This window comes from Podarcis tiliguerta (genome assembly GCF_965153285.1).
Source record: "Podarcis tiliguerta genome assembly, chromosome: 9".
Lineage (NCBI taxonomy): Eukaryota > Metazoa > Chordata > Lepidosauria > Squamata > Lacertidae > Podarcis > Podarcis tiliguerta.
This window is the reverse complement of record NC_139542.1, coordinates 65,883,228-65,895,884: the sequence shown is the minus strand read 5'-3', so window position 1 is coordinate 65,895,884 and position 12,657 is coordinate 65,883,228. Positions and strand designations below refer to the sequence as shown.

General features: G+C 41.9%; 1 protein-coding gene across 12 annotated transcripts in view; it reads right to left on the bottom strand.

Moving 5' to 3' along the window:
- Window positions 1–294: 294 nt before the first annotated feature.
- PPARGC1A (PPARG coactivator 1 alpha) overlaps window positions 295–12,657 on the bottom strand; it is a 631,111-nt gene continuing 618,748 nt past the window's right edge. For 7 of the 12 annotated variants that reach the window (XM_083458139.1, XM_083458141.1, XM_083458138.1 and 4 more), the window contains 3 exons: window positions 11,904–12,025; window positions 11,214–11,365; window positions 295–6,566 (listed from right to left, as the gene is read on the bottom strand). In XM_083458139.1, the coding sequence (XP_083314265.1) occupies window positions 6,463–6,566; window positions 11,214–11,365; window positions 11,904–12,025 (378 nt within the window). In that variant the 3' untranslated portion in view covers window positions 295–6,462. The remainder of the gene's footprint in view (window positions 6,567–11,213; window positions 11,366–11,903; window positions 12,026–12,657) is intronic. The other 5 variants (XR_014515347.1, XR_014515349.1, XR_014515350.1 and 2 more) reach the window with 2 other exon arrangements.

The following is a 12,657-nucleotide window of genomic DNA, read 5'->3' as shown; positions in this document are numbered from 1 at the left end:
ACAAACACAATTAAATTATTTATACAATTTATTCTGGGGAATGCAATGCAGACACAGAACCTCGCCTCTGCCCAACTAGATTCAATTTCAATAGCCATTCCTTTGCACAGATTCAAACCAGAAGATTAAGAAAACTTTCAGACGAAAGCAGAAATGCTGTCCAATTTCATGCTCCAAAGTCTGTCTCCCCCCTCCCTCCCCCCAATCCATACATGCAGAATCCTGTCCACAGCTAGCTTGGAAAGACGGACCTTGCTTGCCCAGGACAAATAAGGGAAAAATCAACAAGTGGGGTTGAAACATTCAATTCCCTTTATTTTGCTCATTGAGGCTGCATGTACTGCATGTTTTGTTTTTGCTTTTAAAGGGGGGGATTGGGACATCACAGGAAATTGTCATACAGCGAGTTTAAAAACTACAACAGTACATAGAGATCAAGGGGGTGCCCAGGGAGGGCTCGTCTAATAGCTCGCTCTCCTTTGTTCAGTATCGTTTTTACCACTTTCTCCCTACTGTACACATTTTACAGTAGTTGCATCAGATCAGTAGTTTCACATTATTGAAAATGTCTGTCACATAGGTACAAATTTAGAATCATCACATTACATGGCTAGTCTAGGTCATTTATAGATCAGATCTTATACTACAGTGATTGAAGTTCCATTACAGCCATCCTAAAAGGACACATAATCATTGCCTACTGGAAGCTCACATCTAAAGGGATATAAAAAGGTTTTATTTTATTTTTTCCAAACTGACCCAGCTCATTACACACTAACAGCAAAAACCACTCCTTCTGCGTTATGATCTTTGCTGGCAGGACAGCAGTGGTTTGGAGCCATTTTGCACCAATTGCTATTTTTCTCCCCCAATTTTGGACTCCCTCTGTTTGGATTCTGATCATTTTTGTGTTATGGAGGAATTGCTTTGTTATATCGCTTAGAAAGGCTATTGTTTCTAAGTACTGGTTCTCTTACCAGATATGGTACTTACCACAGCATGGGAGCGGAGGCAAAACATCTTCATCTAAAAAACATACAGATCTATGCTACAATTTGGCAACGTAGGATATGTGCAAATATGAAACGCCTTTTCGAAGAAGCGCTTGATGGGCTACCCACAGAGATTGTCCAACAATAGCTGTCCCGACCTGTAGTCGCTTGCAGTTATGCATGACTATTTGCGCCAGAAATGTGGATGTGAATGCGATGCAATGAGGAGAGATGGTATCTGAATTGAGATAGGCATCTGATAGGCACCTGCAGTTCCCTGCTCAACAGGAGATTTGTGTATGGCAGCGTGCTTTCCATGCAGAGATTGGACCAGATTGCTCTCCAACCACACAATCACATTAATTCCATATGTGCTTTGATACCGGCAAAGGAAGAACCATCTTCAAGAACAAGATATTTATCAGGCCAGAAAGAAACGAAACCCTGAACTGTGACATAGCAGCTACCTGAAAACATAAGCACGCACACGTTTTTCTTTATGTCAGCAATCCAGGGCCAAATAGGATGTATTTAAAAATCGAATCACTAAAATTGAAAGGCAAAAATCGGCAATGCGTCTCATCCTTGAACACATGATATACTAAATATTGATTTCTTAAAAAATAATTTATTGCTTTAATTTTTTTTTCCTTTACAACAGAAGACACTCAAAATCCAGAAAGAAAAAAGCTGTAAACGTTTAGTTTGGCATTCACACAATCAAAAGTTAAAATACCTGTATCTTCAACCTACAAAGCAATGGATGGCAAGGATTACGCAGATTGACAGGGTGCAAAACAGAACTTGCGAAAAAGTTCTCTTGTTATTGCTATCTACCTACTGAGGAATACAAAGACAAAAAAGAGCAGGCATAGAACAGGACACAGTGGAATCTACTGGAAAACAATATGCTGGTGATAAAAATGAGGATAGCTGTCAGACTCAGCTGCACTGATCATGGGACAAAATCGTTTCCCCTGCACTTTAGGGAAGGGGGGGGGATAAATAGGTAGGTATGTTGTATCTTCAGAAGCAATCACTGCCAAACAATGGTAAGTGCTCCACTGAGACCATCCCTGTTTCAAATGTATAACTACACATGTCCCCTTCAGCATGGGAATCGTGTAGGCAAGAGCCTCGCCCATGGATATTTCCTACCCCATGTGAGACTACCCCACACAGTGCATAGTTAAAACTATGAAACTGGTTACTGAAAGGTGTGGTGTTGGCCGTGAACCCAGACAGCTTGAAAAGGGGACAAATTGAAGGAACTTAAGGCTATCAATTGCTATCAGTGATGGCTCCAGGATAGCGTACCAGTCACTGGAGGACAAGAGTAGAAGGCAGCTATTGCATTCACATCCTGCTTGTGGAATTCTAAGCAAGCAGGATCTAAGCTGAACTAGGTAAGACTTCTGTCCGATCCAGCATGGATCCTAGGTTCTTAGTCAATACCCTATCAGTGGCTACTGGCCATGCTAATTAAATGAAGCCTCCAGGTTCAGAGTGTAGAATGGGAGAATTTTATCCAGCTCCCCTCCATCAGTTGACTTTTAAATGTTCAAAACGAATCAAATGCTTTTGAACAGCCAAAAAGCTCAACCTCCCTCCTTTCAAAGTATTCTGCCTAAACCACTCTCCCATTCATTCCTCCAGGACAAATGAGATCCCACACTTTTGCACTAGGGATAATGGGGGCTTGGAATCAACTTTCACGATCCACAGCAGGAAATGATGCCGGGAACATTATTTCAACCAAAGAGCCTGTTCTGTTTTGCAATCCTGTGGCCCCTCCCACCAAAGCAAGGCTGCCCTGCCTCCCTTGGGGACAATCGAGGGATGAACCTGACCGAAGTGGTTCCGTTCACATGTCTATCGTAGGTGTCAGGTCACATGAAGCGGAAGTGGCTCCCCCATGCTGTGTGCACAGTAGAAAGTACGCACAGTTGATTACAATTCAGAAACCACTTCCGCTTTCAAGATTAAGTCACAACCAGTTGTTACCATATTTTTGGTGCTGAGGTGTTAATATCTCAGTACTGAAAAACATGGGATATGTTTCAATGTGCCTTTCCCCACCTGAATATGCATGTGAGCAGGAACTGGGTTGGTAGAGCATGGGGCTCTTAATTATCAGGGTTGAGGGTTCAAGCCCCACATTGGGCAAAAGAGTCCTGCATTGCGCGGGGTTGGACTAGACAACCCTCACGGTCCCTTCCAACTTTAGGACCTCTTCATACCCAAGTGCTAAGCATCTTGTCCAAAGACCCCTAGTTAATACTGCAGTGTATTCCACCTACTGCTATATATGCTTACTGGGTGGCTCAAGCAGGCAAATGGCTGCCCACCACCTCCACTGCCATCACACCATGGAGTGGGCATATTCAAGGGCTCTGTGGTTGCAGCAGCTAAGTACACAAGGTCTAGATAAAATTCAACTCAGCGCTGCTTTCCCTTTTGCCTGTCTCCTATAACAGCGGTTCTCAACCTGTGGGTCCCCAGATGTTGTTGGACTACAGCTCCCATCACCCCTAGCTAGCAAGGCCAGAGCTCAGGGATGATGGGAGTTGTAGTCCAACAACATCTGGGGAACCAGAGGTTGAGAACCGCTGCTCTATAATCGACTGCAGGTTGGCACAATGAGCCACTTGAGTCAATGGGAGGTCTGTGCACCACTCTCAAATCCTCACTGAATCCACTCTCTTCACTCATTTTCTTAGGGCTGGACGGGCGCACAAGGCCTTCCATCCACCACGGTAACCCATTTGGTTGCCTATGGATCTCTAGACGGAAAACAGGGATCTACTGAACCATATTGGGATTCTCTGGGTGCACTGGTGTGCCTGCCAATGTGGTGTCTAAAGAGTTTGGTTTGGGCAGGTCTGTATACATTCTTAGAGCCATAATCTCTCTGGGGAGATTTTCGTTTATTCTGTAAACAAGCAGTGAATGCCCTAAAGAGCAAACTTAAAAGGAGTAACAACCTTGCGATGGGTGTTTGACTTGAAATCCAATAGGGTAATTGACAGGAATGACTTGAATGGACAAGACATCAGTCATATGACGGCTGCACAAGTTAGTCTATTTTAGCTGCTTGCATTGTGCCAGCCCATAAACTTGCAAATGGATTCTACGATCCTGATACGATCTGAAGGCTCCCACAATGTCATGGGCACCTCTAAGGCCATATTAGTGCATAGTTAAAGAAAAAGAAGAAGGAAGAATCATTGCTTCTGAAGGAAGAAAAAGCTAGATTTCCCCCCCACCAAATGAAAATAATACATTTAGCAACCTGACAACCGGTGTGCATCCTACATAAAAATGTCCACTGGCCTTTTTATTATTTTAGTCACCTCATAATTTATAATAAATAGGTTAATCACAACCGATAAATATGCATCTTTAAGTAAACAAAGGAATGAAGAATTAGTGTTTATACAGAGGATGCGTACATTTCAAAATCATAGATAATCATTGAACTCTGCCAATGAACAGATTACTGGCTTCAAGAACAGTGTTCAGACACACAGGATTATTGTAAAAACCATAACTGTGCTCTGTACCACAGCAAATTTTCTTTATCAAATTAAAGTCACAACGATTAAAACAAAGTATCATTTTTAAAAAGATTTGTGACTTCTAGTTCCAAAACTATCATCGATACATAAAATAAAAATACTTCTTAATGATTTCCCATTTGAGAAGCTTCACATAAAATTATGGCATCTCCTAGAAAAAACTTTAAAATGAGAAAAATATCCCACCCCGCCCCCATTAATAAATTTTTGTTTATATAAAACAGCTAAAGAAAGAGGCACCCCCAAAAAATGTGGGAAAAAATATTGCAAAGGAGGTTAATGCCTTGTTGCCCAAGGTTAAGTTCTTGACAAAGATATGATCCAGCCAAAGTTAAGTACTTTTGCAGTGCAATTAAGTATGGATAGGACTGCAGTCTCAACCAAACTCAACTGAGAGATTTAAGTGTGTGCCCAACTCCTCCAATGAAATGAATAGGACTTAGAGATGCAGAGAGGCAAACTCCTGGTAGTTGCTTCTCTGCTAAGCGTTCCAACCTCCTTCTTGACTTTATGTCCTAAATAAGACATCCATCGGGAGGGCCCAGGGCTTTAATATCAAATGTAATACAAATATATGGAAATATATATCCAGATCCCTACACTGGCATACTGCGAAATACCGTGGGTAGACATTTTGTGGCATGGCAATGGACAGACACAATTACGCCAGTCTAGCTAATCGATAACTTTTGTTTTTAACTTTGGCTGAATTCTGGTCAATGTTATTAGATAAGCTACTCAAAGAGGGGATGGATGATGTGCGTATAGCATCAATATTTTTGCACTCAACACGCACCCACACACACTTTTCTTTTTCTTTTACAATCAAATATATATAAGCGTTAAGTTCAGCTTTCTAAATATGTTAGTGTACAATATTGTTCTGCCCCATATAATTACATTTGAATATTCTTGATTAAGAAAAATTTCAGCAGTTTTTTCCCTCTTCTTCTTAAAAGAACGCTGCATTTACAGTGCATAGCTGTAACAAAAAAAAGCATCGTCTTGTCATACGGTATGTACACAAAATAAAAATACTCCATTTAACATCTGTAAATACTTAACTACATTCATGAATGTAGTATATAATCTAACTGTACATCCACAACCCCCTCCAACCCTCCCCATAAGATTTGCCCTCAATGTTTTTGTAGCGTAACACCATGTCGGCTCATCGAAGGGAGAAAAACACCCAAGAAGCTGGCTGTTAATGAGGGTCTCGAAATTTCTCTATGTGAGATAAATGTTTTGGACGCTGACATGGATGTCACAATTAAAAAGACAGAACTTTAAAACGCTATGGAAGTTTTGAATCCTTCCACCATTTTCTGCCCTTCCCTTGCCTTCATGAGAGAAGCACAATGAAAGATGGCGGACTGTGTGGATCTGTAGATTTCTTCAGGATTGTCGTCATTTTAAAACAACATGGCGTGAGAAGAAGCTTCTTGAATGAAACAAACAAACAAACAAAATCCCAAAACCTGCAGTGTGTCTCAGGTTGTCAGCAGCGGAAGTTTGAATTTGCTTCATTTTGAAAATGTTCTATGTACACAATTTTGGAGTTCGCATATATTTCTTTTAAAACGTATCTCTATGGAACTGCTGCCATGTCAAATGGTTCTCGCTTGGCACTCTACAAAGATCAAAACCCTCGCCCTCTTCACCCTGGAAAAGCAAAGTTGAGACTCAGGGGTACACAATTGCTCACACCAGACCCATTTTGCCTCTTCATTCCTTAAGCAGCTGTCCATGTAAACTATGTTTTTGTATATGGAGAGTGTGTGGAGTTAGGGAGAAATTTGTAAGCGTGACTTCTTCATTGTTCGTTATTGAAGGACTTGACGTCCATGAGGTATTCGCCATCCCTCCATTTTCCTTGGCCGTGATGCACGTTACCTCCGCAAGCTTCGCTGTGCCTCTTTGAGTAAGCTGTCAAAATCCATGGAGTCATACTTGCTCTTAGTAGAAGCAGGATCAAAATCGTCTGAGTTTGAATCTAGAAGAAGAGATAGAGAGGTAGAGTCTTGACTATTGCGACTATGATTATTATTTTTTTATAGAGTCTCCTTGACGTGACAGTACGGGCTGGTATGCATGCAACTTTGGGAATGCAAATTGTACTAGGATTCATCAAGACTAGAGTCCAATCTGCAATGGATAACAATAACTAATTTGGCTACCTATTTGAGTAGTCGCCTAGCAACTATTACACATTCTTCATGCTATTTATCTGTTTGTTTTTCTTTTTTAAAAAAAGATCTTATTAAATATTTTTCATAATACAATAAGACAAAATAAACTAATCTAAATAAAAACAGAAACAAAACAGCAAAGCGGAAAAAATAGATGAAAAGAAAAAAAGAGGGAAAATAAAAAGGACTTCTGATTGTCTGTCAGTTACATAAAATAAGTTATTCAAAGTATTCACTCTAGAATGACATCCCACTAATCTACTTTTTTGCTAGGAAATATTTTCCCAGTCTTCCAAACCAAGTAATTCAGATTAAATCATTTTCCTTTTTTACACAAAAAATCCAAAAGGGATTCTCTAGTTATGGTTACCGATAAATTTCAACCATAGCTTTCCTCTAATCAAACATATCAACGTTATTGCCAACTACTTCCACAGCCATTCCTCCATATTAAGCACTAATATTTCCACCTCTAAGTCTCTCTGTGATGACATATTAAATGATATTCCATAATTATTTTTCTTATTATGCATTCATTAATTCGCATCCAGTTCCATATCTTCCGTTCCCATTTCCTGTTGTATTTCTCATAGTTTTCCATCTTGGTTTTTTAAAAATTACACCCTTCCATTTGCATTCTTCATGCTACTACAGGTCCAGCCAACATTATTTTTAGTAACGTGGCTTCCTTCCAACCTTATCTTTACTGCTGTGTGGAAGGTAGCTCCTTCCACATCACTTGATATTAAAGCCATTTTGCAGGGGACCATGCCACTGTGCTCCCTTCCCATGCCAATGTGGTACTAGTTCCCAGAAGGGGTGACACAGCTATGCATGCAGTTCTCCCCTATTACCTCAATCTTCTAGTCCATGGGTAGGCAACCTAAGGCCCGGGGGCCAGATCTGGCCCAATCGCCTTCTCAATCCAGTCCATGGATGGTCTGGGAATCTGCGTGTTTTTAAATGAGTAGAATGTGTCCTTTTATTTAAAATGCATCTTCTGGGTTATTTGTGGGGTATAGGAATTCGTTCAACTTCCCCCAAAATATAGTCTGCTCCCCCCACAAGGTCTGAGGGACAGTGGACCAGCCCCCCTGCTGAAAAGGTTTGCTGACCCCTGTAATAATGACACAGAGCCATTACCACTCCGCTACCACTACAAGAAGCATTAGAAGGGGCTGTTTTTATTTACACACTCACACACACTTAAAGGTAAAGGTAAAGGGACCCCTGACCATTAGGTCCAGCCGTGACCGACTCTGGGGTTGCGGCGCTCATCTCGCTTTATTGGCTGAGGGAGCCGGCGTACAGCTTCCAGGTCATGTGGCCAGGATGACAAAGCCGCTTCTGGTGAACCAGAGCAGCTCACGGAAACACCGTTTACCTTCCCGCTGGAGTGGTACCTATTTATTTACTTGGCGTGCTTTCAAACTGCTAGGTTGGTAGGAGCAGGGACCGAGCAACGGGAGCTCACTCCGTCACGGGGATTCGAACCGCTGACCTTATGAACAGCAAGCCCTAGGCTCTGTGGTTTAACCCACAGCGCCACCCGCGTCTTACACACACACACACACACACACACACAATTCAGCAGCAGGGCTACTGGTACAGGACTCTTACCCCAGTGAGATGGGATGTGGATATGTAAGCAAATGCTTACTACAAGCCCCTCAACAAAAACCCTCTTAGCTTTAGTGCTGCATTTAATTCACAACATATTATGCTGTTTCCCACTTCTTAATGGGTCACAGTTATTCCTTGCAGAATGTTACAAGCCATTTTGAACACAAATTGTGGGCTCATCAGACGTACTGTTCTGGTAGTTCCATTAACTACAACCACCCTTTAGAAAACAGATTAGTTTGAAATAGATAATAAATTAGCTATTTGTGTTCAGGGTTTCGCTATTCTACATTTGACTCATTCCCCCCCCCCCCAAAGGAAAGGGACAGCAATCTTTAAAACAAAAACTCGGAAAGGCATTCTGAAGTTCTGATGAGGAAAAGGTGTGAGGATACACTGACAACATGGAAAGCTCTTCCAGAACTAACCCCCCAGTGATGGATAATGTTCAAGGAGGTCTCTTTAAGGCAGCTTATTTCATACCCTAGATGTTTTGAGATACTAAAAATGCCCCTGACTTCATCAATGTGGAAGATAAGTCAAGACTTCAATCCGTCTTTACTGGTTTTATCAGCCAGTGTTTGAACAAATGATTTGCCACCTTTTATATTTTCATCACTGGGCCTCTATCTCTCCAGCAGTCAGCTGCCTTTCTGTGGGTTTACACTATCTATTTAGCCAGTGAAGTGAATTATAGCATATTCACTTTGAACAATGCATATCGCCTTTATCATTTAGACTCGGAGAAGACATCAATTGGCTAGGGGAAATATTGTTTTGTATTCACTTCCCGCATTACACAAAGCAGAGGGAGAATGTACAAGATTTCAGACAGACAGAGGAATAGCAGTATGCTGAAATCTTAACGATCCCGGTCATTAATTTAATGTTTAAAAACCTCCACACAATTAGACTATTAAGGACGGCTACAAGTGTCATCACACTTAATCCTATTTTTGGTGAAAGAGAAACATTTCCTATCCTCCTGCTTAACCTTTAATATTCAAATATACAGTTAAGAGAATTCATTATAAGAAAAAGGGTCTTTGGATAAACACATCTGAGAAGCCATTTATCAGGAGATTGCTAGCTGCCTTATGTACAGGTGCTGCTGTGGTGATGTATGAAATGGCTAAGGTCCAGGATGCTAGGCAGGTAAAGGGTGAGGGACCCCTGGACGGTTAAGTCCAGGAAAAGGCAACTATGGGGTGTGGCGTTCACCTCGCTTTCAGGCCGAGGGAGCCAGTGTTTGTCCACAGACAGCTTTCTGGGTCATGTGGCCAGCATGACTAAACCACTTCAGGTGCAATGGGACACTGTGACAGAAACCAGAGCGCATGGAAATGCTGTTTACCTTCCTGCCACAGCAGTACCTATTTACAGTGGTGCCTTGCAAGACGAAATTAATTCGTTCTACGAGTTTTTTCGTCTTGTGAATTTTTTCGTCTTGCGAAGCACCACTGTGCATTGACGGTTTCCCATAGGAATGCATTGACTTTTTTTTAAAAAGGCGCAAGACGTTTTCATCTTGCGAAACAAGCCCATAGGGAAATTCGTCTTGCGAAGCAACTCAAAAAACGAAAAACTCTTTCGTCTTGCGAGTTTTCCGTTTTGCGAGGCATTCGTCTTGCTAGGTACCACTGTATCTACTTGCACTGATGTGCTTTTGAACTGCTAGGTTGGCAGGAGCAGGCACAGAGCAATGGGAGCTCACTCCATTGCAGGGATTTGAACCGCCGACCTTCCAATTGGCAAGCCCAAGAGGCTCAGTGGTTTTGACCACAGCGCCACCCATGTCCCCAGGTCCAGGATGCTATAGGGACTCCCTTCTTCCAAATGATGCTACCTGCTTCCTGAGATCATATATCATCCATGGTGGAAGAATACCTGTTTCCCACCTTGTCCCATCTAGGCTGGGAAGAAGAAGAGGAGGAGAAGGAGGAGAAGTTTGGATTTGATATCTCACTTTATCACTTCCCAAAGGAGTCTCAAAGTGGCTAACATTCTCCTTTCCCTTCATCCCCCACAACAAACACTCTGTGAGCTGAGTGGGGCTGAGAGACTTCAGAGAAGTGTGACTGGCCCAAGGTCACCCAGCAGCTGCATGTGGAGGAGCAGGGAAGCGAACCTGGTTCACCAGATTACGAGTCAACCGCTCCTAAGCACTACACCACACTGGCGGGCCTTCTCAGCGACTGCACCCAGATTACGAAACACCTTGCCCTGTAAAAATGCGGTTGGCACACCCCCTTGCTATTTTCCACCAGTTGTTGAAAAATGACCTCGTCTCGTTGGCTGTAATTTCAAACGCTGAAGGCCGCCATGAGTGGTTTTTTCGTACAGGAAGCACTGGGCTATGAATGTTTTAATTTTTAAAAAATGTCTTTATTACAATTTGAAGGTGGTGAAAATATGAGAAGAGAGCATGAGGATTAGCACATGTGTTTCGTCCCTAGTGCAATGCTCCTGTCTGAAGCCCACTAACTGCCCAAGTGCAGTTCTGCGGCGGCACAGAGACCGCAGGCACAACTGAAATCTATGGTGGCAGGGAAGCAACTTCACAACACTTTACCACAAGCAGAGCAGGGCTCCCTTTTGCTGTCCTCACATGTGGAGAATGTCAAAATGGCAATCTTCCACATTGGCAAAAACAGACCTGATTTTGGTTTAGAAAGCACTTTTGAAACAACTGCAGATACTTTTCAAACAAGGTTCTTTAAATTTAATTTTTATTGTTTGTTCCAGCTTGAAAAATAATAGGAAGACCCTCGAGAAAACTGAAATTGTGGACCCTACATTCAGCCCCCCCCCCCCCATAAATGCCATACCTAGGTCTGCATAGTTAGACTTGCAAATTTGCTTTTGTCCACAAAAATACAGTTCGAAGTCTGGTTCGTTGGCTCTGCGCAGCGTGTACCCATTTTCTAGAGCGGCAAAGGCATCACAAGTGTAGCGGTAAGTGATGAAACCATAGCTATCTCTGTAATTGAAAAGAAAACATGCTGTTGAGAATTGCAATTAAAAAGTATTAATGCGCGTCAGCGTCACCATTTCCTAAGAAGCAAGAACTCTACGGGGGCTCACCTAGCATAAATGCCAACACCACTGCGTCCATTCATCAGCACAATTGTCCTGTCAGCCAGTTAAATGCTTTTTTCTGGGACATGAAATCTCAACTATAGCAAGATGAATAAATAAGGGGGATAGGTTTTTTAAAACTTTAGCTTGACTTCTGACACAGCACTTTCTTGTTGCCATGAACTTACACTTTTTAAGTGTATGGGGTACCTTGGGTTACAGACACCTCAGGTTACAAACACTTCAGGTTACAGACTCCGCTAACCTGGAAGTAGTACCTCGGGTTAAGAACTTTACCTCAGGATAAGAACAGAAATTGTGCGGCGGTGGCAGCGGGAGGCCCCATTAGCTAAAGTGGTACCTCAGGTTAAGAATGGACCTCTGGAACAAATTAGGTTCTTAATCAGAGACTTCCTAACAAGGAATAAGGCTAATCTCACCCATCATCCTGTAGATTTACAGTGCACTCCTCAATTTCACCAAAAACTTCAAACCGGTCTCTCAGTTCTGTTCGGGTCGTGTCAGGCCCAATTTTGCCCACATAAATTACACGTCGTTCTTCCTGTTGGAGAGGAATGAAATAGCTTATTTGAAAATACATATATAAAATGCATATATAAAACTGAGGTGATGTATAATTCTAATATTCTAGTTTAAGACCACCTAATTTGAAAGAGCAGATCCACCGTTTATCTATTTTGGGGTGATTTGGCTGACTTGTTATTTGGCAATAGCATTAAATTCTCCGTTGTCATCATTCTTTTTTGTAGGGACCAGGTCTTTGATTTTTAGCGATTTTGCATTTTTTTTAAAGCGACTTTTATTTGTGCTGCAAGACACTAAAAGGCTGTGTATAAATTCTTCTTATATAAAAATTAAATTTAATATATAAATTTTGAAGTGCTAAATCCCTTTCTCTAGAAAAAAAAACCTGGGCTGTATAAATTGTACACTCCTACAAAATGGAATGAACTGTAGGTTGAGCATGTTTTGTTGGCATCCTTCTGTCTCATGAGACAATGGAAGAGAGTGCCTGCTGCAGCTGTAGAGACTGATACAGGACAGCCATGTTTTACTGCAGGTGGAGCAGATGAAGGTGTCTGGTTGTGCTGCTACAGATGCACAATGGTGTTTGTTCTCTCTGAATTCCTTCTAATGGTCATTCCTCCTCTGGTCACTGTTGTGGATTCACAA